The following is a 25930-nucleotide window of genomic DNA, read 5'->3' as shown; positions in this document are numbered from 1 at the left end:
GCAATGTTGAAAACCAGAACTTGCTATTGTTTTGTCTTACCGTTTGTGTGGTTCCTGGAAAAATGAAACCAAGTACGCGATTTCCAGTTGATTTTATTTTAAATGTTACTAACTAAAACCTAAGGTCTGCACAGCCAAAATCACAAGTAGACAGCTTCGGGTATACATTTTTTCCAAAGTCCACTTGTTCAAAATTAAAAATGTAATTTTTTAGAGAAACATTGAGCCCCAGACATCGGCATCAATTTTTGTCTTGTAAAAACACATTTCCCTTCCCTTAAGTGTCTAATTTGGCCCACCCTATATAACCAAAGTGATAAATGCTATTTGGATGTATTTCATATCAAACCCAATTCATGGCCCGACATTTTTAAACAACAGTTTATAACCTTAAAACCCTATTGAATAGAAGAAAGTGAGTTATAGCTAGAACTTAAATTATTTCTATTTATTTATTTTATACCAATAAACTATATACAATTTTACCTATACTGTACACAATCGAAGTCCGTTTGAGAAAAAATAAGTATTATGGAATGTATTGTAATGTATTTTCGTGGACAAGTAATAATTTTCTTATTTTAAATAGAACACCTTGCATATGAGGGCATTTTTATTTCTTCTTATTGTGGTTTAACTAGTTTACGGTTTAATACTTTTTTAGTGGTCTTTACCTGTGAGCTTTTAAAATTTGCAAGAAGCTTTAAACAAAAAAGTTTGTGGACATTTTCTCAAGGTTAAATTTGGTCTAAAAATGCTAAAGTTAAAGTTGATGAGTAAATATGAAAAAAGTTTTCATGTATAGGGTGTTCTAATTAAAATTAGAAGGTTGTCAAGTTTTTACGATATTTTTTACAAGTTTTTAGAAACGCTAATGTTAATCAGCAAACAAGAAAAAAGTTTTCCATTTTCCGTTACTTTAGAGTGTTTGAAAAAGTACTTCATGAATTTTAATATTAATTTCTCTAGTAGAATTATTAGTCATTACTGGACACTCTGTATGAGGAAATCAAAATATTTAGAAATGATAAAGTCTTACCTAAATAGTATGAATATCTCTAGAACATTTTGAGGAATCCGAAAATGCCTTCATATGGAGGGTGTTCTAGTTAAAATAAGGTTTTCAAGTTTTTATGATATTTTTTTTACATGTTATGAGTGTCACCACAATAAATAGGCCAATAGGTGCAAGTCATGATAGGTTGGGAGGAGAACGACAGCAAATGGTAAATCTAACAAAGATTATTCTGCATCATTTGAGATGAGATTCTTCTTTTTCGAGTATCCAGTTAGCGCTTTCAACGCCTTGATTTTCTTATTCAGTCTCCGATTGGATTGTCGTAATAAAATAATTTTTTTCCTCAGACATGTCGTCTCTTTTATGGCAATGGTTCTACATTTGATCGCTTTAACAGGGTCCACCATATCTTCTGCCTTAAAATCAGCTACGTAGCGATATCGTGCTGAAAATAATTTCTAATCAAGAAAGTTTACTTTTATTACTTTCTGAATGGGAAGAAAAGGATGTGTTTTATTTAAATAACTATTTAGGATAACAAAGTGGTTATTGACAATAAAAGATTGTAGTATATTAAAAACGCCACACAATGTCAATAAACGTTTTGTTGTTCTGGGGCATTTCTATTTATAATCGTTGCTCAAAAAAATAGGGTGAATTTAGATATACCGTGTATTATATCATTGGTAAATAGAATTACAAATCTTCTGGATTTCTCCTGCGTCGGTTTTTGCTGAGTCCAATTTGCTGACGTTTCGCCCTTCATCCTGTTGGCGTCTTCAGAGCTTGACTGAAACTGGCTCGCATTTTACTCTGTACCTGTTTATATATTGTTTGAGGGGGCGGAGCTAAATGAGGGGCATAAACACCGTCTCGGAAACTGATTTTCATATTGGTGACAGGTAGAGACCTGAGTCGCGGTTAAGATTGTTAGGTTGTTTGTATATATCTATAGACTCTCGGATTTTTCGTTGATAGAAGAATTAATTACGTGCAAGTATTTTGGTTACAATGAATAAAATTTTATGCCCAGTTTCGTGATTGTGTTTGGCAACAGCTGATGAGTTTATTTGTCTTAGTCGTAAGACTCTTTCGTGTTCTTTGAGCCTAGGTTTTGACGTTATGCTTCTAAGAAAAGTAAGGTAAAGAAGGACCACAGTGGCAAGTGTACAATTACTTTCGGCCTCATTGCTATTGGAAGGTTGTGGTGAAATGAATTTTTTGATGGAACGCTTAATATCTTTAATGTAGAAATTATTAGAGAGAAGACCAGAGGTAAGGTGTTTTAATTCTCGGTTCAGTGACTCGGTCTGAGATAGTTTTACGGCTCTGTAAACAAGAGAATTGATAACCGATGATTTTTGGACCGGATGGTGATGTTACCATGCATTAATAAGGTATCAGTCTGTATGCGAAGGTTTTCTGTAAACACAGTGACCCAATGTTAGGTCTGATTTTCTATTGATAAGAATATCTAAGAATGGAAGGTTATTATTAGTTTCCAACTTAATGGTAAAACGTATGTTAGGGTGTATAGAGTTTAAATGTTTAAGAAAAGCTGCAAGGGTTTCTTGACTGTGAGGTCAAATAACGAAAGTATCAAGTAGTATCAAGTAGCGTTTCCATAATTTTGGTTTCAGATATAGAGGTTCCAACTTCCGCCCTTGCCCCCCATATGATCCCAAAAGAGGAAATCATTTCAAATGTTGAGTGAAATGTTTCAGTCAAGCTCTGAAGAAGCCAACAGGATGATTGGCGAAACTTCAGCAAATTCGACTCAGCAAAAACCGACGCAGGAGGAATCCAGAAATTTTGTAAAAAGTATTACAGTAGCCTGTGGAAGTTTTTTTGAAAAATTAATAATAGGCTTCTTGTTTTTCCTATATACTGACCATTTGCATTTTTGTTTATATATAGAATTTTAGTAAAGTTTTAAGTATTAATGATACATGAAAGTGCTTTTATTGTGCTAAATCTTTCTCAATTTGTTGCATGCTAAGTGTGCTGCAGACTTTATTTTTTCTTCGACTTTCTTGATTTGTGTGACTATTTGATTATTCATCCCAAAGTTTGCCCTATTAAACAAGTTGTTTTACATACAAAATCATAACCCACCTTTATTGCTTCTACTACGAGATGTTGTTGATGCTGTTGGTTGCCCCGTATTGATACTCAAAGGATCCACTGCAAAATTAGCAAATACACAAGAATAAAATGTAGGTACACTTTGAAATACTACTAACAACTTTTGACACTAAATCAAAACAAAGTTACTGTTACTCCCAAAATGCAAAACTTTGAAAAAAATCATCGCCCAAATGTTTAATTTTAAGTACTTTGTACAGTGTGTCCCATTTGCGGAATATCTATATTATTATTATTGTGAATCGAACGAAACCTCAACCTTCAGGAGCAGAGGGATAGTAAAGCTGTGGGAAATGAAAATATTAAAAAAACTATTGAGTTTAGGCATAGCATAATGTTATACAAAATTTGTTTAAAATTAACGGTAGGGGATGTAAATAAGAAAAACCATAACACAACTATCGAGAACTATTGCTACATAAATAGGTCTTAATAGATAATGGCAAAAATCCCAATTTTACTTTCGAGGAAGACCATACAAAACAATGCTGCTTTTTATAGTTTATTTGAAAACAAGAGCCAGTTCCGAATTTTTTTCCAATGCCACTACTAAATTATAAATTGTCTAAACATCAATATTATGATGAATCTGTGAAATTTTCGGAGGTTTTTATATAGAATATTATGCAACAAATTTGATATATGGTAGTCACGAGTTTAATTTCGCACAAGCGGAGCGCAACCAAGCGAGTGCTTAAAAAATGAGTGACTGACGAAGTTTATAAACGTGTTGCATACTATAATTTTTCTATAACCATCAAACAAAATGAATGAAAATGAAACAAACATGCTGTATCTGCCTACAATAAAAAAAGAATAATTACCTAAGTTGATCACTGGGACTACCTCGATTTCACCAATCCCAACATGTCTAGAGCTCTGTCTTGAATCAGCATCTAAATGAAAATGAAAACATTCAGGATGATTTGTATCTCCAAATTTACTAATTGCACGATAAATTAAAATAAATTTCAAAATCTATCCTGAGTGATAAATTGTAAGGTCCAAAAATCGATAATGTTTTTGATGTGACATGATAGCTACACGCTCTCCCGTTGTATTGCTTGAAGAGACCCTAGCAGATTTTTGTAAAGATGCGGTAGTACTTGAGTAATTTACTTCACAGAAGATTCTTCTTTTGGAAACGAATCCAAAAATTCAGAAATCCAGAGTTACAAAGGACCTAGTAGTAAAATAAGAGAAGATAATATGATGATTATACAAACTAACAGTGCTCCAGAAAACTTTATAAAATTCTTCACATTATTACTAAACACAAGTAAAATTTCCACTATGTACATTCTCTTTGGAAGCTAAGAATAGAATGAATTGGCAAGCATACAATGTTTTAGTTTAAGTCATACAACTTCCAACAGGCCGATGGGAAAGATTTGGGTTTTAATTATTTGAAACTGTCCCCATCCCAAATTAAAAAATCAATTAAAATCAATTACCTGTATCCATTGCTGCAAGTACTTCCACTTTATCAATGCCAACATGTTGTGCATCAGAACTTATGTAAAAAAAATCTTGATCCCAACAATCCTTTGAATCAGAAGAGAAATTGTTGAGGATATCTGAAATCGATAAGCATATTTTACGTTTCAAGAAAGAAACTGCGAAGTCTTGAAAAATATTACACTTACATCCATTGCATTTAAGGGTTGACTGTAGTGTATATTAAACTTCCGACACTTTAACTTTGTGCAAATTTCCCTAATTCTTTTTTATTTTTAAAAATGTTGCATTTTAAAATATCTCTTGTATGTTTTCCATATGATAACTTACTCCGGAGCCAACAACTCTCCGTTACAAATTTTGCAGTCAATATTTTGGTTAGCGCCGGTCTAAGAATAAGTATATTCAGGACAGGCAAAAAGTTAAACCCTGTATAGAATTTTTTATTTCTATTGAGGCTTTTCAAATATATACATTGAACACACAAAATTAAGATTTCATTTTTAGGTTATATTTGTAATTGTTTATATGTTATTGTGTAGTTAAGAAATTATATGTTTTAAAACTTTAAATTATTACCTTTAATTAACAAATTAATAAAAATCCTGAAGAAGACAGAACCATCTTTGGGTGTACGATTTGGGAAATTTTACCGAGGTTCAGGTGTAAACATCCGACGAAAATAAATAACATTTGGCCATGCATCATGATGAATTCGGCATATCTTTTGTCTCCAGGACAAGCCATAATTAATTGTTAGTCTTACAAGCCTCCTTTCCGTAGCTAAAAAGACTATTTACCGTTTACTTTTATTTCATTTACTTTTTATTGATAGCTCTCACAGCAAGTTCTTAAGTTTGCGCATTTTGTTTTTAAATCAATTATAATAAATCCTGGTGATGAGATTTCAAATTATACCTAGGGGAGAAGAGAGATGACCAAAATTTAAAATTAGTTTAATGGAAATCGACAAATTTGACTATTTGTGTCCAAATTTGAAAGATCTCCGCGATTTACAAATAAAACGAACATTTCTTCTACCCGTGATAATACGTACCATAAAAAGAATAGTCAACCCTTGAATGGAAAACATTGATGAAGGGAAAAAGTAGACGCTGTATTGGTGAGGTATTTGTTTGTGCTTAAGTTAAGTTAACTTGGTTATAAACTAATATAATAAGAAACAATAATTTCACCTGAATCATCTATCAATTCGCAGTCAACTTCCACTGGCTTGAATGAAGCAATGTCACGTTCTGTAAAAAAAAACCTTGATGACTATTTAAGATTATATCCAGAACGCAGTTTTTGATTTCATTTGATTATCTTCTGTTATGAGGATAAAAGGTTAATTACCCTAAAAGAATCCAATAAAATAGGATGGCGGAAAAGAAATAAATTATGAAATTCATAAAGTACCAGTGGAATGGGTAAAGAAATGTCTCAAAGATTTGCGTGAAACGGTACCATTTTTTTTGCCCAATTTCTTTTAATGTTAATTTTAATGCGTAAAAAGTTATTTTAGAATAATAAATAATATTTATTGTATAATAATGTTAACCCAAATTTTATTTTAATTGTGTTTATCAGGTTTACTCAAAAAAAGCAGAAACTTATTTAATTTTTAGCTAATATTTCTTTTAACGAGTTTAAAGTGCAATAGGGTCTATGAACAAAAATACAAAAATATGGTTGTTAATGGAAAAATAAAATGAGCAAAAAGTATATTTACAAAAGATATAAAACAACATACATAAAATCATCCAGTAATATTGGAAGATCATTTTCAATGAAACTTAAATAACGAATGGCTGTGAGCCATTCTTCAATTATAAACGGACCAATGAGGTGGTCATCAATAATGCCACACTAAATATTCACGGAAAATCTATCTAGAAAATGGGATTCCCGAGTTTGTCGTGGATTTTCAAATGCCTAACAATGTGAATTCCTGGTGTTATTGATACCCTTTCGGGTGAATGAGGGTTCATCACTAAATAATATTATCCCACAAATCCTTTGATTTTTAAATATTCAGCAACTAAATTTAAGTCTTGAAGCATAGTCGGAAGATTTTAAAAGTTGTACATGTAAAATGTGGTAGGGGTACAAACCAAAATTGTATAAAGTTCTCGATATTCTCATCCGGCCTGCATTAAGTCTATTATGAATTCTTCGGTAATTGCTAAAAACAGTTCTAGGAGGCGCTCTACGAGTGGGAAATCGTCGACGATATTCATCAACTACCGCTCATCCGTCGCCATTACACAATTCATAAACAAAGTGAATGTGAGTATTTTCCATTCGAAAACGTAAACATTGTACCTTGGAGAGTATTTTAATGTAACATACGAAAATAAACACACAAAATTAATTTAATTGACATTTACTGCCATAATACTTAAGATTTACAGCCACCTGGATTTTTTAATAATATTAGCAGCAAAGTAACAATAGAGCAACTAATTCAATAAAGCGGTTTGTTTTGAAATGATCTTTAAAATTTCAAATGCATGTAGCCCAGTCGTTCTGGGTATGTTCATTTTGCATTTTTAACCTGAAATCATCCCAGCAACACACTCCCAAACAATGGCAGTCATATCGTCATATATATAGAACTTATAGCCACTGAAAAAATGGCTGTAACAAAGTGGCATCTGCCAAGTAGGGTAGAGTGATAATCAGGCAATAGATAGCCAAGTGAAAATGATCATAATATTATCTACCTAAAATACATGGTACTGCCCACTTTTTCAAGTGTCTGCCATCTGTCCTATAGCTTAAGGGCGGAAAATGATCACCACATATATATGCTCTAGTGAAGTTATCAGTCTCTCTGGCAGCTCCATTTTCAACAAGGAATGTTATCCATTGCTTCCTTATAATTTCATCATTTGGCAAACTAAAAAATAAAATATAACCTGAATGAAACTAACTGTAAAAGTGTAAGTTTTTGAAAAAAAAAAATAGTTGCAGTCTACGTCACTTGAGAGACTTGTTAAGTCTCTATAACATACATAAATGTTGTAATTTTATGAATATTGCAAACTACTAAAAATTAAAATTGAAAGTTTTCATCATTAAATTTAAATACAAATAAGGCACGACTTACCCGTGTATAGGCACACTATTTTTCCCACAAATTCGACCGCAAACACAGCAAGTTTTTTTATTATGGGATACTTTCATCATGAAAATGCACGAAAAATGCAGGAAGACAAATTCAATAGAAGAATAGTTTAGGTAATCCAATACCATCTATGATCGAAACGTCACAAATATAGAGTAAAGTGAACAAGTTTGTCTATGAATTAACCGTTAATAACCATATATCCAAGTTAATAATCATAAAAAGAAGATAAAAATGTCCAAACAGAAAGTCCTCCTATCCGCCTTTGGTCACAGACCGATAGACTAACCAAGGATGTCTATTTACAGTACAGTCATCGATAATAAGGGCCAACGTTGCCAATAATGGCCGGAATTTTCCAGACGTTTTTCTAAATGCGGAGTGAAGCATGCGCGAACTATCATTCGATCGCGAATTGTAGGTAAAATTTTATAGCCGGCGCACGAGAATAAAGAATTCTATATTTACGACATTAAATTTTTTTTTGCCCAATTTCTTTTAATGTTAATTTTAATGCCTAAAAAATTATTTTAGGATAATAAATAATATTTATTGTATAATAATGTTAAAAAAGCAGTATCTAATCCGCCTTTTTTGCTGTTCTTTCCAACATTTTGGAAGCAAATTATTTGCAGGAGAGACTAGCAGTAATAAGAGTTTTATTTATCTAGTGTTCTGTCAATCGTTCATTTTACGAAGTGACCGATTTCGAAAAGGACCGAATCATTTCAATCAATCATTCATTTTAATAGTTTTTGTTGCCAATATAAGCGGCAATAGTCACTGAATCTGAACGACCGATTCAGATTCATTTGAATTTGAATTCTTATTATAATATGTGTTGAATTATTGTTATAATATTTAGCTGTGTTCTGCTTTTTATTATATCATGATTTTATCAAAATAGGTGCTACGTATTCAATATTCAATTCAATTCAATTCAACATATAAGCAAATCTACCGATCGATATCGCAACTCAATACCATAGAATAATTATAACAAAACTCCCATTCCTTTTTCGTGGCCTGTCTCAGTCATGCATTTAAATCTTAAGCCATTCGAATGAATCGTATTCCGCAAGGCGAATTCGATTTGTTTTGGTACGATCGGTCGTCCTGTATTCGGTCACTTTAGACCGGTCAGGGCGGCAGCGATAGCGAAGAAGGTGATCGAATCGTTACGAACAAGCGGGATTCGGTCGTTCGATCCTATGAATGATTGAATCAAAGGGACCAAATCAATCGTGATTGACACAATTCTAATTTCTCCCCTTTTTGAGGTTAAATCATTTGCTAGAGGGGAGTTTGTTGAATCATTTTAATCGTTTATACTTGGAACTAAGTGTCTGCGTTTTGTTTTTTGCCTTTTGAATGATTATGTAAAATATCAAAATCAATGTTGTGCATTTCTGAATTTAAATAAATGACATAGTTAGAATCCCAACTTTTATTTTTATAGGAATTGTTATGTTCGTTAATGCGTTTCTTAAATGTTCTACCTGAATTTTGGGACAACATCCACATTTCAACTTGTAGACTCCAGATTTTTGAGTTTTTCATAACTTAGTTTTATTGTTTTTTAGAAAATGGCCTATGATGTTTTCAGTTTTAAAGGCAATATTATTAACAAATTTAAATAGATGTTTTGAAATTTTCTTGCTAGATTCTCCTATGTATTCTATGAAAATCTGAACATTTTTTGTTCTAGTTTAATTTGTGTTAAATGGATTTTCAAGGAAAAGCCACCTCGGTCCTATTTTAACTTAGTGTATATATTAAATATTTTGACACCTATTTTACACAATTATATGGCAAGTGATGAAATACTCTAATTAGTAATATAAAGACATTTAAACAATTTAGGATGTTTAGAGAACTCTGTAGGTATTAATCACTTAGTTTACCCACAAATTTTATATATCGGTGGGTAGAATGTCCGGTATCAGGTACTCACATAAATCCATTTCCGAATTTACAAATGTTACCTTGGAAGCTGTATTTTCATCTAGCCTAAAATTCCCATATGTCGGTTCTAAATGGCTTCAAAATGATTTTTACTTACCACCCTCGAATAATGGCCCAACAACCAGAAAAAATGGTAGGAGCATTAATGATAAGACATACACCTAACCTTTCAGGGTAATGTCTACTCAGTAACCAAATCAAATTTTTAGTTAACTGATAGTCCATTGAGTTTAGTCCAAAATCCTTAAGATCAAAAACTATGCACAAATTATCTACAACCTCCTCAAAACATTTTTTGCAGGCTTCTTCCTAAAATTGATGGTCTCATAAGTTTTAAAATTAAAAAAATATATTGATTAGCCTACCAAACAGTATACAATAAACTTTGTTAATTCATCTAAATCACGGGTATTAACATTATGGTATTTTCCTGGGATATATATCACTGGTCGACCCTGCATGTCTCTGTGCTTCAATATTCTCGCCTTGTTGGCTTCTAAATTTTTTTTAATCTCCGGTGTTTCTTCATTTAAATTAGCCACTCCATATTCTTTCCTCCATTTATTAGTTTTCAAAACTGCCTAAAATTGATCACCTTTAAGTAATAACCAGTAAGCTTACAAAACATACCTGAAATGCATTGTCAACGGTTTTGAAAGCTTTTAAATATCGTCTAAGTGAAAAATCATTGTGGTATTGTAAAGGGTCTGCTTCAAATATTAATTTCATTCTAGACTTTAAATCCTGAAATTCATTTTCGTTAGCATTGTTTTGATTTCCCGGCATTATAAACCGAAATAAGTAACATATGCAGAAAGTCAGGTAAATGAGATATTTATCTTATCGTCCACAAAACTGAAACATTGAGACAAAAAGTGTCAGATCCTTTTCACAACAAACAAAATAATTTCGGGCTGATCTTTTCTTCCTCTTCCCTACTTCCATCTGGTTCTTCTTTATTTTCATTGGGCAACATTGCTACGATCGATTGAACGGTTTAACCTAAATTCAACCTGGCAGAGTATTTCAAGGCTTAGGGTAATTTTCATCATCCTTTTTAAACTAAGCTTATTGTGATTAAACGGTACCAAAAATTAAATGTTCATATGTCGTATTGGGAAGGCTACAACAGCGGGTGTTCATAATTTGAAACTTTAATTTGGTCCAACGGTAGTCAAGCATGTCGAATGAAACGAAGCACATACAGGATTCGACAATATTCACAGAGTATAAAAATTAAAATTACTTTGTTACACATAAAAGTACGTTTTGTCAATTTCGATTTTTTTTTTACTTAAAAACAAGCCAAGATACGAAAACAACTTAACAGTCAAGAAAGTTGTACTTTTAGTGACTTATTAAAAGGAGAATCAAATTCTTGTGTTAAAACTTGGAATAACAAAAATAATTAAAACAACTACCAAAACTTAATGGTTTTATTTACAATATGCATATTTATATAATATAAACAATACTACAGTTATCACACAAATTTAACACTACTAAATAAACGGCTAACAAAAGGTAGCTATAGTTTAGATCAGCCTTATTGAGATTGCTTGGTTAGAGTGACCAAATAAGGGCATAAGGCAGTAGTACCTCAAATGGTAAACACTTAGGAAAAAAACTTTTAGATTACTTAGCTTCATCTATTCAAAAAGTTTTTAGTGCCGAGTAGTTTTGACGATATTAAGCATAAATCAGAATCAAATATCTATGCCATATATGCCATTTTGGTTCAGATAATCTTGTACTTCTAATAAATGTCTGGCTCATAATTGTACTCAAATTGGCTCAGCTATATTGAAAAATGTTTAATTATACGAATTAATACGAAAAAAAACGTAAGGCAAAATGATTTATTACTAAAATTATTAAAAGCCCAATTTCAGTGTTAATTGTGTCGAACTATTATATCCTTCAAAACTATTTGGCTTGTCTTTTTGTTAACTTGGGTAATAATAAATTAATTAGTGACTATAATACTAATAGAATCTAACTTTGTCCAACGTTATTTATATAGATTTTCCCTAAATCCTTATGCCTTACCATTATCGAGATGCAGCAACTATATACTCTTATGAAGATAAGATGTCAATTTTCAATATTTTAAAGGGTACAGGGGCTCTAGACATTTTTGCTCTGATTTCGGGGATGCGTAATGTTTAGGAATAAAGAAAAGTTGCCTTTTACTGGATTACATTGTTTCGGCATAAATTTCAATTTCTGAAGTTTTATAATAATGGTAAATTCTTTTCTTCCATTTTTAAAATATTTTCACTGTGAACGCCCTGTATATTTCATAATTTTGCACGCAGTTTTATCATGTGACAACCTCGCAATAAACAGACGCTTACACCGTCGTCATTATAGGGAAGTTTAATCTCCATTTTATTTGCGTATTGTACTACGTCGGAGTGTGCTTTCCTTTTTTTATATCATGCAGCAAGTGTGGTAAACGGCATTTGAGTCACGAGTTTATTTGGCACGAGCGGAGCTAGTGTTCAATAAACGAGTGATCCAACGCGTTGCATACTGTACTTTTTCTATGACCATTAGTTTTTTAGTATGACATGCGTGACAGCCGTGCGTTAAAATCTCCGAAAAAATCCGATTGCTCCCAAACCCGTGCGATAATATTTGTTAATTTTATTCTATTATGTCGTGTATTATTTCTGCATATTATTACTTATGATGGTAGATTTCCAATGATTGAGCTGTTTTTGTCGACGTGTTACCACCACAAGTTTTCCTAATTGATAGATAATCGATGCATGGCAATATTCCTCTCTGAAGAACTCCCATTTTAACCGCTTTTTGGACTGATGCTGAGTTTGTGTAATTTCTGCTTTTTCTGAGTGTCCCAATTAGTTTCGTTCTTTCAGGGTTTTTAGGGGGATATGACAATATCTTTTGAATCTCTGATTCCATTTTGTGAACTCTAGTTACATGCCTGGCCAAACATTGCATCAGAAGTTTTAACCAATTATGTCAATTACAACAGTAAATGGCTTGCTAAATTAAATCATCATAAATCATAAATTTGAATCATCAGAAGTACCCTCAAGGTACATTTAAGGCATTTGCTTAAATTTGCTTTTTAAAGCGTTTGTCAAATACATAGTTACCAACATTATTTTTTTAAACTAAAACTATTGTTAAGACAGTTTATAGTTTTTGATTTTGACATGTGTTTTAAAACAGTAAAAGTGCATTAAATTTTTGGTGATGAAGTTTTAAGAATTTTAGACAACATTATCCGGATCGGTCAAGTCTCTTTAAAGCATGTTGAAAAATCCAAAAACTCAAATCAATAAGATCATTTGCCCTAACTTTGGCGTTTTACTCTCCAAGGGCCTACAATTTCGTAAGAAAAACATTTAATAAGTCTTTATTATATTATGGTACAAATTAGAATATGGTTATGCAATTTGGTGTTGGATGAAATGTCAATCAGGCGACAGGTAGAATCGACAGGAAAATTTTTCTGGTTATGTGGATGTAGGAGCAAATTTGTCAGAAGCAAAAGAAATGTTAGTTTTGGTTAGTTGCTTGTCTGCATAAATAGGGCATGGGAAATTCCAGTGGCCTATTTTTTCATAAATGTGTTAGCTGGTCTTGAATGTGATAAAGCTTGTCAGAAATTACTTCCCAAACATATATGGTTGATAGAAGTCAAAATAAAAAGCAATAAAATTATGTATCAAAATATGTAAAAACAAAATTTTGGTTTGCATGCCGCTAATAAAATTATAAGGTGACATTTACAGTGGGCACGTAAATAAATTAAAGTGACGCTGAAAACTCAGATTGAGCAAACGTGGCTTTGATGCCGTATTATTTTTATCGAAAGATTTTGAGCCCGATTTTGTAGGTGTTGATCTTCCAAAAGTACAAAAACAAAATGATATTTTGGAAACAGCAGCATGCGCGCCTCACAGGTTGGAAACCACTATCTCAGCGGAAAACAGGGTTTTTGGGATTTTTAATATGTATTAAAAGGTTAAGGGATATTTATAAATTACAAATATTATGTTATTGGAAAAAAGGTAAAATGGATCATTTGGATCTTTTTTTGGGGCAATAATAAAACTGCCAGGTAACTTGAGGCGTGTTGTAAAAAAACTTTGTCACAGATGATACTTTGTCTATTATTTCAATTTACTATTTGCAAATTGACAATTTTAATCACGCACGCCAATGAATAATTTCCCCTGACGGGAATGATTTTCTCCTAACTATGAAAGTTACCATAGCAACGATTCATATTTTGGCAGCACCTCTCTCCCCACTCGTCCCTTGCCACATGCATATAGTGTCATCACAACAATGGCAATTTCATGAATGATTTATGCGGTCTCTTTTAGTTGGACCTTAAGTGTTTGAGACCGTGTAGGTGGACTCAAATCTTTAAATGTTGTAGTCAGAGTATCTATATATTATTATATATGTATATATTGTTAACAAAAGATGTAGGCAATTACATATTTAGAAAGCTCAAAACAACTTCATTCCACACCTGAAATCAGTACTACAGTACAATACAGTACATACAAGAGCAAATAAAATAAGATATAAAATGACTTATATCGACTTCTCAAGGATTTTTTAAAATTATTTATGCTAATATCCCTTAGAAACTATAAACTGTAATGTCACTAATTTAATGTATATTATAAAATGTCACATTTTTAGTAAATATAGTTCATAAGAATTAAACTTCTCACCTACGTGGTGGATTTGACTTCTAGTCTTGTGATTGTAGGACACTAACACTTTGCAATTAACTAACTAGCAAATAAGTAATGATTGTTCACCTTAACTGGGGTTGCTTGAACCACGTGTATACCGGGTGACATGCCTATTAAACAATCCTCAATATAAACTGCATTTTAGGATTGAAAAGGCGGGGATTTTTGGATAACTAATTATTAATTTTTTTCGTATTTCTTTTTTTTATATGACTGACTGATCTGTTTTACACAAATTTTTCTAAAGCTCTGAAAAGGGCCAACAGGAATTACTCATTAAGCTAAGATTATTGGGTGTTCATGGCCATTTTTTTGTACTTCTGAGGCATTTGGATCTTTTTCTAATTGGTGCAAAATTAATAATATATATAAAATGAATAACTCTCAAATTTCATCCAATAAAGAGATTCATGATTTCTTTCAGTCATGGCACCTAGAAGTCAAATGAGTTTTTGGACCAGTGACCAGTTCACTTAAGCTCCAAATTGATGACAGCATTGGAGCACTCGATTCAAGTGCATATCTGGCAATTGCCTGGCAAACATTTTACATATGCATGTAATGAGGGGAGAACATTTTTTTGAAAAATTGTTCCTAATATAAAATGTTTCAAATTTAAATTTTGTAGTCCATTCCAAAATATTATTTACTAAAATGTGATCGGAAAGCGGGGAATAGTTTCTTTAAGATTCTTTAATGTTTTTCAGGTTTAAAATTATCGGTTGTTCTAAAAAATTACTCGGATTCTGTAAAGATTCAAATGCAATAAAATTGTTAAAAAGGTCACTCTACACATTGCCACAGAGCACTCACTAAAATTTTCGGTTTCTTAGAAACCCACATTTCAATGCGAAGCATATAAAAATAAATCCCAAAGATTACAATAAAGCATACTTAACTATTGGTTTGCTGAATGAACAGTTTATTCTTTTGCCTCGTTAATTTCGCCTGAGAGGAAGGAATTGATGCTTGAAGCTGTCTTGGAACTATTTCGTGCCTCGCTATCCTGGTAGTAAATCTTGTTATTAAACTGTTATTTTTCTCTACTAGTTTACTTGTGCCGCACATCGATCTTGGAATACTTTGCTTGCCTACGGAGAAAACATTATTAACAGCGGCATTAATTATGAGACCTAAATGGATTTTTGCGTTTGTGGTTTGAATTCTCCCGTTGTTTTTTTAAAGATATTTTATTTTGAACTTGCAGTCAGACAGAAACAGTTAACTTTGTCAGGAACTCATAATCGTATGAGTTTAGGAAAAAATCCTATTAAGAAAGTCGACCAAGAGAAATTTCTGGGAATATTTAAGTTTCTCATTCAGGAAATATGATATTTTTTGCATCAGGAATTTGGCAAACTAAGTCACGTTTGGAAATGAACAGTTTGTTTATTGCCAAATTGGTTAGTTTTGGTTTGTTATTTAGCAAATTACAAGTACTACGAAATTTTACAATGCAATGAAAAGAATAGTAAATAATCGAGATGGGTTAGGAATTGAAATAAAATTAATTTTAGGTGAAATTAGAAAAATGGATAAGGTCAAAACCTGTTGTGTAAAAGTTTACATATGGAATTACGGTAAACATTTTAGTTTATAGAGCGTTACTATTTTGCGTTATAGCGGGTTCTTTTAAATCAAATAACCAGTAATTATCACAGTATTTTGGCGCTTCAAAAAATTTTACCACAAAGATTTTTTTACTATATTATTAAATTAGCATTTTGTTGTCATAACTCAGTAACCAATAAAGATATTCACATACAGTTTTAAAATTTTTTCATGCAAATTCAGTCTACCTTTTGAATTTCTAAATAAGACAAATTTTCCAAATTTTCTATAGTGCCCTTGCGGACTACTATGTAACTTTCGCAAAATCGATGTAATTTTATTGTGCATACATCCTGTATAAACGGTCTTCCACGTCTCGCTGAACTTCAAAGTTACAGCAAACCTTGGAAACATTAAAGTTTCTACAAATAATAGCAATTTTCAATGATAATCTCGCCACCCTTTATGACAGACGAAATCTGAAACTCTCTCTCGATACAGTTTACGATACTGTCTAAACCAAATTATCACATATTTACCAGTTTTTCATTTACCGCCAAAAACTTACCCACAAAAACGGAAATTTTTAAGATCTTTTAGATTTTTTCCCCATAAACGACACACCCTGTATATAATTCAAACAATGTTCGAAATAGAGGTTATAGCCCTGAATGTCCCACTTTTCCTGGTATATGAATTTTTACAATAGAGTAAACGGTTTTTAAGAACCTACTTGTTTTCTGAAACCAGGCAGTACTCCGTAATAGTAAATTTTTTCTTATACTTACATTTTTTAATATAGCACAGAATATCCAGAACACGCTGTACAATATATAAAAAACTTAAATAAAAAAGGTTTAGCTGCCCATACGGGCTTTTTAGTCATGTAAAAGAAACTGACAACTGAAACACACAGTTATGATCAATTACCATTATTAGGGGACCTTAATTTTTAGTTTTTTGCGAGTACCGGCCGCACCCTGTACATTTTTGAAAATTATGAAGAATAAAGCTTTATAGAACCTGATGGCTTGGATTTCTCGTTCAAAAATTTTTTCGATACCATAAAAATTATTTGAAAATTGACTTTCTTCTTGGGCCATTGCAAACGCGATTTTTAATTTTTAAAAAATATTTCCCGACCCCCGCAGACACTTGGACACTTATCCTGTTTCATAGCGATGTCTAAAAAACAGTCGAAAATCGAAAAAAAAAACAGATTTCCGACGTTGGACCGCGGCCGTTTTCATTTATCTAGTGCAGCCTGCGGACTGTTCAAAAGGAGCAAAATTTCAACCGTCTAGCTCAAACCGTTAGGAAAACTGCAGAAACAGAGAACAGACAAAAAAAATTTTTTTCGACGCTATACCGAATATATATACGACATCTATACCAAAATCGATTTTATCAATTTTTCCAAAAATAACAAGTAGACAAGTAGTAAATACAAAAACTTACCGAAAACTTTTGATATCATTCTTTTATCATCCCCACCAGTATTATCATTTGCCAGGTGCCGCAAAACCAAATGGATCTTATCCTCATGTTGCTGCTGCAGATTAATAACCCTTCTTTCACCTTCTAAACGCACTTGCTGTAGAGTGTGGCTCAGATTCTGAACTCTACTGATCAAAGTCTCGTTCTGAGTTTCATAGTCATTGACCTGCACTTCCAATTTCTTGCTGCTGCTCCGTAAGTCAATTACCTTATGAAAGTATTTATACAGCAACATTCTCATTTCGTTTTCGTTAAGTTGCATCAGTCTATCCATCATCATAACCTCGCTCTGCTCCTCAACCTTGTCCACAGCTTTCTCATTTATGTTTCTGTGCCCACACAATATTTCATTTTTGTATTCAATGGCTAAATCGATGGCTTCAATTGCTTCTTCGTACTGCAGCAGCTTTCTTTCTTCAATTTCGTTAAGAATTTTCTTATTCTGAGATGTTGTATCAATTTTGAATCGTTGCTCAAGCAGATACTCTCTAGTTTTTCGCAAGTTGCGAATTTCATGTCGATATCTTTCTAGATCTTCAGTTGAAAAAGAAATACTGCATTGTGGAGAATAAACGGTGGGAAGAAAAACTAAAGCTTTGGAATCATCTTGGCTTTTTTTCTGTTTATCTATGCTGTCGCAACTATCTTTGGAAACATTTATTTTCTTCTTCTCGCCTTTTAGTTGAGACTCGCAATTTAGTTTCCGCTTTTCATCCCTCTTCTTGTGTTTCTTTAGCTTTTCCAATTGCTTCTTTGAAGTATGCAAACTGCTTTCTAGCTCCATAACCTTTCTATTGCCGTCATCCGTTATATTTTTTAAATCTTCAATATCTTTTAGTTTCGATTCCAGTTCATCCAATTCATCTTTATATTTAGCCTCCAGATAACGATTTTTATTTACAACCGCTTGGGACACCTTTTCTTGCACACTTTCAAACTCCTTTTTTAATTTTTGACACTTCAATTCAATTTTCGAATAAGCATGAGATTTGGTATCCCTATGTTTCAACAATTGGTATATTAAATTCTCTTTAACTCTTATAGTTTGCTCCAGATCATTTATTTGTTTTTGATAACCCTGTATTGCAATATTTAACTATAACAAAATATGAAAATAAATTAATAATTGGAATATTTTCTGTTAATATTGTTACCTGTTTAATTAACTTCTTTCTGAGCTCGTAAGTCATAGGGGTGTTGGAAACATCCTTCTGCTCGTTTTCAGTTATAACGTCGTCTTCACTTATCATCGAGGAATTTACTGATACATTGGGTCGTAGTTCTTCGACAGAATGTATGCTGATTCTTCTACCTCGAGCTCCTTTTAAGCGATATATCGCATTGGGTGAACTATTTGTGCATCCTTTTATGTGAGAGTCACCATTTGCGTCCATATTGTTGGCTTTGGAAATTAAGGCATCTGTAGTGGTTTGGAAATCTTCCATCAAAAAATCCAATCTGATAGAGAAATATTGGTGATTAATTTACGCAACACAAATGTCTGTTGCAGAAATTTAATATTTGTTTGATAAAGTGCAACTTAATCAAAGCTTTTTTCTTGGAATTTCAATGTTAGCATTAAAATCAGCAGCAGGTTTGTTCAAATTCAAAATAGACAGAACATAATTTAAAGATAAACAATATAAAAAAACACACAAAAAAAATGTCCTCCTTAAAAATAATGTAACTTTATTTATTAGAACAAGAAAGAAGAAAATAAATATTAATGCCAGTGTAGTTTCAAAGAAACTAAGAGACAATATCTACTAATCTTAAGCAAATTAAAAGAAATGCACAAAAAGTTACACACATGATAATTCAAATTAATTAGTATTGTTATTTTCTATTAACATGCGTATTTCAAGGAATCAAATCCTTGTGTGCTACCTTTCGGACAAATTTTGATATTCATCTTCCTCAATTAAGCCTTCATCACTTTCCGAACCGTCATCGCTGCAATTTTCAGTATCTTCCTCTTCAATTCGTTCCAATGATCGATGAGGTTCAGAATTCTCACTCAAACACTCCTCACACTCCTGTTTCAAAGTCAACCAGTGTGATATCTGTTCCAATTCTTGGTTCTTTAACAGGCCTGTCATCACAAGTTTTTGAAAGAGTTCTTCAGCATTTGACACAAGTTTTAGTAACTGATTTGCTGCAAACTGGAGGCCAAAAACATCTGTATTATCTTGGATAGTTTCATAAGTAAGATATGAGTTAACAGTAACCATATTCCTAATTAGCTGAACTCTTGATGCTAATTGAAGAGTATATAAAGTTTCCGGAAAATCATTCACCAAGGGAGAAATGCAGCAAAATAATAAGGTTTTTGCTCGCCCACCAAAAGAATCCCTCAATAATGTTGTTAAAACTGACTGACTGTAAGGAACTTCGGTTGCATTACAATGACTCATTTTAAAATAAGGGTCAGAAAGCATCATTATACAAGACTGTAGGGCTTGTAATCCAGGATCACGAGGCAATGTCTGAAGTAAGCCATTATTGTCATAAACTAACATCTTTTCGCAGCCAGCTAAGTCAGCAAAACTTGCTGTGGATACTCTATGTTGCACACTTGTATCAATAATCCATTGTTGTTCTAATGTCAGGGTAAACAATGTATGGGCACATTTTGGAGCAACATTCGTCAGTCCAACTTGGATTAATTGAAATGCATCTAAAATATCTTCACACTCAACACTGCCCCCCCCTAACAAATCTTGTACTGTATCTCCACATATCTGTGACCAAGTTATGTGAACTGACCATGTTCTATCTTTGAAATGTTTAACTTTTGTGAAAATTTCCCTTACAAATCTAGGGACCACACCATGCTCAATTTCACTGGCAGCATAATGGAATCCTGGTCCATATAGTGTATAAGACTTACCAGAATTCGGTTGACCAAATGTAACAATTGATACATCACAGCCTTCTAATAGATAGTTAATAAACGGTTCAACTACCCTTTGAAACACTGTGTTTTGGCAACAATTTGCAGGTAAGGCGTAGTTTACGGGATACGTTTGATTGTTTGCTAATTGGATTGTGTTGTTGAGCGTATTACTTTGCACGCATATCAAACTTTCATTTTCCAACTGAACCGGACATATTCTGGCTGCTGTTTCTACATTCATTTCCATCACTTCACAAAATAATATTCTAGTTATAATTTTGTAAACAGATTTCCTACCGATGTTTAATAACATAACCTATTTCGCTAAACTTAAATCATTGATTCCGTGATACAAATTTCAGATATTCTCTATTCTAGGGTATCAGATTAGATAATTTCAAGATCATGATTTTTTTAGGCCCGTTTTGTGTAATTCTTATGTGCGAAATACAAGTGGCGAATGAAATGAATTTACCTTTACTAAACTAGCCAAAAAAACAAAACAAAAAAAGAAATCTAAAGCCCGGTAGACACGTTGCAATTTCTACACGTATTTCTGCCTGTATTTGTTCATGTAAATATTGCATTTTACCAAATTGCCAAGATATTTGGGAGCTAAAATTACCAGCTTTTTTTCCCCGAATTTATGCGTGCAACTCGTGCTTGGGTAAATATAATATTTTATCGCAAATCTAGTAATTGCAGTTCCCAAATAAATGATTATAAAAATTATAAAAATATGACTAACAAAAATTGAAAAGTATTACAAAAAAAGTTGAAAAAAACTGTATTTCAATATGTAACCTAAATTAGCCCTAAATATAAGAAGAATTGCTCAGAAACTAGTTTTAGAGAATACATAAATTGATATAACTATTATATATTATTGGATTTCATTCCGCAACAAACATCCTAATTTCCCGCGTTTCTAGTATTGGCATTATGGATTTTACTTATAAACCCACAAATTATTATATGTATAAAATTATTATATATTAAAAACACTTTCGCATAAAGTTTAGCCATTTGACACTAACAAACGCCAAACTTTTAAAAACAAAATTTCAACAAAATAATCAAGCCGTTATTATTCGAAAAAATGGCATCATATCGACCGTCAAAAAAATTCCAGTTAAAAATTCACGAGCAAAATTATTTTTGGTGAAATTTTGTTTTTAACGGTTGTTTTTAAAATTTTGATAGAATATAACTGTTGGGTCTATAAGGTAAATACATAATCCCAATACTAAAAAAAAGAAATTATATTAATTTATGTCTTCTCTAATACTAATTTCTGTGTAGGGATTCTGTGGTGGAGCATTGCACGCGGCGGTTTAACCTCTGTTCGCTCTTGACAGAATCCCTTGTATTCGTCCCCATAAGTTTGATATCGGTTTCCATTTTTTTAGTGTTTTGAGTGTTCAGTATATGTTTTAAAGCGATAATCGTCGTCGGTCCCTTCGTTTTTCCCTATTCACGCCGGTATGGAGGCCGGATGGGCCCGGATGGATGGTCCGCGGTGGAAACGGGGGGAAGCCGATTTTTTTTGGTATCGGTCAAAATCGTTTTTTGCTAGCTGAGTTCAAGTTCAAGTATGCGTTTCACAAAAAAATGTTGGGCTCGACTGCTAGGATCATTCGCCCATTGCCGACTTCCGTCGAGGATCTTCGCTTTTGGTCATTGACCAACACGTACAAAGAAGACATATAACCAATATTTGCTCAACTAGCAAAAAAACAAATTTGACCGATACCAAAAAAAACCGACACCCCCCGCTTCCACCGCGGACCATCCGGGCCCATCCGGCCTCCATACCGGCGTGAACGGGGAAAAACGACGGGGCCGACGACGATTATAACTTTAAAACATGCACTGAACACTAACAACACTAAGTCCACACAGTGGAAACCGATACCAAACTTTTGAGGACGAATACAAGGGATTCTGTCGGGAGCGAACGGAGGTTAAACCGCCGCGTGCAATGCTCCACCACAGAATCCTTGCTAGCTGAGCAAATTTTGGTTATATTTTTTCTTCGTACGTGTTGGTCATTGACCAAAAGAGAAAATCCTCGACAGAAGTCGGTAATGGGCGAATGGCCATAGTAGTTTTGCCCAACTGTTTGTAAAGAGCAAAGGAGAGAGATAATTTGTGTGCAATTCTCTTACATTCAGGGCTAACTTAAGTCGCATATTAAATTACAGTTTTAGAAAAAAAAATGTCCATTGGTATTTTTTATAATCATATTTTGGATGCGAAACTTTCATCTGCAATTGCTTGCGACGAAGCAATGACTTTTCTGTCTGTAGAAGATTCTACAGTTGTTTCTTGAATACATTTGACAAATTCCGAAAGGAAATTGGGAGAATTATTTCTTCTATGCATTTTAGCGCAGATTCTGACTGACTGCAGAGGTTAATGCCTTAACTTGATCAATGTTTGTATTTTTGAAATAATTACTTTTTGCGTCATGCGCTCCTAATAAGCCTCACACTAGATAAGTTTATATGAACTTTTTTAGTCATTTTTGCAGTTAAAGTTTTTCTATTATAATTTTGCATCACCCTGGACAACTCAATTTATCTGGTGGCTTTCTCAATAACATACTAGCATTTTTTGCATGATCAGGAACGTATAAATAAAAAATGACCAAATTATATTACAACGCAACATTTATTTCAAGTTATACAAAGTAAGAATTGTTTGATATTCGGAAAGTCTCGTAAGGTTCTGCCATCAGATTCCATCAACTGGGTCAGTCTCATCAGCTGAGCTAATATCATCGCAAAATTTAATGTCTTCCAGTTTCCAATAATTCTTGTTAATCATAAATAGAGCAATAATTTTTTAATTTGGGTATACACGTGCTTAAAGCGATTTTTAAATAAATTGCTGCAACTTTTGCCAACTTTTCTTCTACATTTGCAAAGCAACTTACATTGCAATCTGCGCGATGCTACCAAATAAAAATGACCAGAAATATTGTGTTTTTATAACCGACCCCGTGATTTACTTTGTCTACTGTTTATTACTTCAAAACCGCAGCTCTTTATAGAACACCCCGCCGAGCAGACCCTTACCCGTAACCATCCAGGACCGTCCTAGGAATTTATCTACCTAAACTAAAAAGCGGGATATAAGTATGTTTTCAATATTTTTCGCCGAGCAATTCTTGAAACGTGTACATAAAAAAATAGTACAAAATAACAATTTATCATGTTCTATTCACAAAATAGTAAATATAATAATAATAAGGTATCAGTCACTTAAAAAATCGTCACGATCGCTACTGTCGTCGCCTAGTTCAATGATCAACTGCGCTACTAAGCGTTCTCGATAAATATTTTCTTCTTTTATTACTTACTTTTGACAGTTAGACCAGCTTTGTACCGATATTTATAGCTACGTATATACTAAATTTTCGTGCAGTGTTATTTCTTATATGCGCCTTCAACTCAGACCAAATCATCTCAATCGGGTTTCAAACTTACCTGTAAGATATATAGAGTTCGGGTACTTACCCTTACCCTTTGAACTATCCAATGAAAACAACCTCGCAGGGTCAAAGCTCGATAATCAGGTACATAAATACGTATTTACTGGAAGAATTACAGTCAAATACCTCCGAACATATTGCAATTTAGATTAAACTCATACATATCACCTGATGTTAAAATAAACGCTTCTACTTATTCGAAAATACCCCACAGCATTTACGTTTCAAATTAAAATTTCAAGTTTCCACAAATATTCGTTGCGGTCCATTCCTGCGAATGTCTGCCGTTAAGGTACTGTAAAATACTTAAAACGTCAATAAATGCACTATATTTTACAATATAATTTATATATACAGATTCACTGATTCCTGGAGAGTTCAATTGTATGGTGGGCAGTGGTGCAAGTCCAGCAGAAATTGGTAGTGGCATTAAAGGTGGACTAATAGTTCTACTACTACACCGTTTCTATACCGTTTCGCCGGACCGCTTGGTTGTAGAGACAGACGCTGGAATCGCTATTCGAGTGTTCTTTGAATAGGTTAAACACTTAGAGAGAAATGTATAATTAAAAAAAAAGTTTATGATTTGTCGTTTAATAAATCAATAAGATGCAATTTGATTTTATAATGTCTTTTTGACAGAAACTAGCATGTGCATGATAATTGAAAAGGAAACTCTTCAAATTAAAATTAACAGGTAATAAAATAAGCATCAGAAAATATTATTTTAAATGTTCAAATAACAGTTTAAAGATGTTATACATTTAAAATAATCTGAGAGAAAGCGTTGTAAAATTAAAAAAAAAACCCTAACGATTTGATCAAAATTTATTGGTGCTTTTTAGTAAATCAATAAGACGCAATATAATTCCATAATGTCTTCTTGAAAGAAACTAATATGTGCATGATCATTTTTATTACTTATTCTTATTAAAACAAATGTATTGTCTGAATTTGGATTGAAAAGAAAGCCATTCAAATTAAAATTAAATGTTTTAAATGTTTAAAATAGCAATTGAAACGTGTAATAGGTTTAAAACAAAGAAGCCGTCATTATAAATTGTAAGGAAAGTCCTTTTTTTCTGTTAACGCTATTCTTAGACTAGAAGGTCATATTTTTTAGTTTGAGGCACATGCAATATTAATTTAACAGTTTTTTTTAATAAAATATAATATTTTTACCTGAATTAAATTTGCTCTTTTGAATTAATAATATCAATCTTACTTAAAATAAAATAAACAGATTTTTTTTCAATCATACCTTACTTACTTACTGAAAGAAAATTATTATGAATGTTTAGGTTTGATATCTCACCCCTTCTTGTTTGCACCATTTGGTAATGCTTAATTCTATGCAGTCCAATTTGAAAATGCCCATAAAACCAATAAGAAAACGGTTTCAAAAACTTAAAGAAATTGAAAATGCTCACGGCGGTCACTACATAACGACACAACCAGTAGACTATCGAGAGGGACCACGCATACGCTAATGGCAGCTTTATCCCGTTGTTCTGTTGCTGCTTAAAGTGCCATGACAACAGACCCTCTTTTATTTTAATTAAAATTAATTTTTTAAATTAGACATCACAAACTTATAATAATTTATTATAAAGTACATATTATTATTAAATAATGATAGATAACACTCTACAATCCCAAGATGTTATTTAAAACATTTTGATCGAATTTTGCTAGTCAATGAAGAAGTGGCCGGTTGATCACGGTCAATTGACTAACCTCAATACTATAAACTTTTAAGGTTTGTCAAGGAGCGAACTCAGGCGAAAATATGTGTTGCTATTTAGTAACCTTTTAGTTTGTATTAGCTGCAAAGTTTTTTTCTCAAAAGTCTGCAAATATTAAGACTATAGGTATTAAGTATTTATAATTAAAAAATAAAATAAAATAAATAAGAACTAAAAGTTCAGATTTTCACGAAATTATATATTATGACATGCCAATTGTTTCGACTTTATCAAATGTTTGATAAACATATGATAAATGATAAATGGATTTTCATCAA

At 32.5% G+C, this 25930-nt stretch overlaps 3 protein-coding genes across 4 annotated transcripts; all 3 read right to left on the bottom strand.

The window, feature by feature from the left end:
- LOC132705659 (uncharacterized) lies at positions 1-8018 on the bottom strand. Of its 2 annotated transcripts, XM_060676412.1 has the most exons (7): positions 7734-8018; positions 7348-7523; positions 5818-5877; positions 4618-4740; positions 3988-4059; positions 3134-3202; positions 4-1463 (listed from the first exon to the last, which is right to left on the bottom strand). In XM_060676412.1, the coding sequence occupies exons 1-7, from the start codon at positions 7877-7879 to the stop codon at positions 1243-1245; spliced, it is 867 nt and encodes a 288-aa protein (XP_060532395.1). In that variant the 5' UTR covers positions 7880-8018; the 3' UTR covers positions 4-1242. The 2 variants fall into 2 exon arrangements, with proteins under 2 accessions (XP_060532396.1, XP_060532395.1); XM_060676413.1 differs by lacking the exon at positions 3988-4059 and having other exon boundaries at positions 1-1463.
- Positions 8019-9508: 1490 nt separating this feature from the next.
- On the bottom strand, positions 9509-10671 carry LOC132705001 (uncharacterized). The gene is made up of 4 exons (XM_060675383.1): positions 10347-10671; positions 10082-10297; positions 9814-10025; positions 9509-9761 (listed from the first exon to the last, which is right to left on the bottom strand). Exons 1-4 carry the CDS (start codon positions 10500-10502, stop codon positions 9665-9667), a joined length of 681 nt encoding a protein of 226 aa, XP_060531366.1. The 5' UTR covers positions 10503-10671; the 3' UTR covers positions 9509-9664.
- Positions 10672-11166: 495 nt separating this feature from the next.
- On the bottom strand, positions 11167-20732 carry LOC132704959 (kinesin-like protein costa). The gene is made up of 4 exons (XM_060675317.1): positions 19403-20732; positions 18670-18973; positions 17477-18611; positions 11167-15558 (listed from the first exon to the last, which is right to left on the bottom strand). The coding sequence occupies exons 1-4, from the start codon at positions 20722-20724 to the stop codon at positions 15362-15364; spliced, it is 2958 nt and encodes a 985-aa protein (XP_060531300.1). The 5' UTR covers positions 20725-20732; the 3' UTR covers positions 11167-15361.
- Positions 20733-25930: the final 5198 nt, after the last annotated feature.

The sequence above is a fragment of the Cylas formicarius genome, unplaced genomic scaffold (genome assembly GCF_029955315.1).
Source record: "Cylas formicarius isolate icCylForm1 unplaced genomic scaffold, icCylForm1.1 PGA_scaffold_7__23_contigs__length_41026272, whole genome shotgun sequence".
Taxonomy (NCBI): domain Eukaryota; kingdom Metazoa; phylum Arthropoda; class Insecta; order Coleoptera; family Brentidae; genus Cylas; species Cylas formicarius.
The sequence above is the reverse complement of the archived record's forward strand: the minus strand, read 5'-3'. Positions and strand labels throughout refer to the sequence as shown.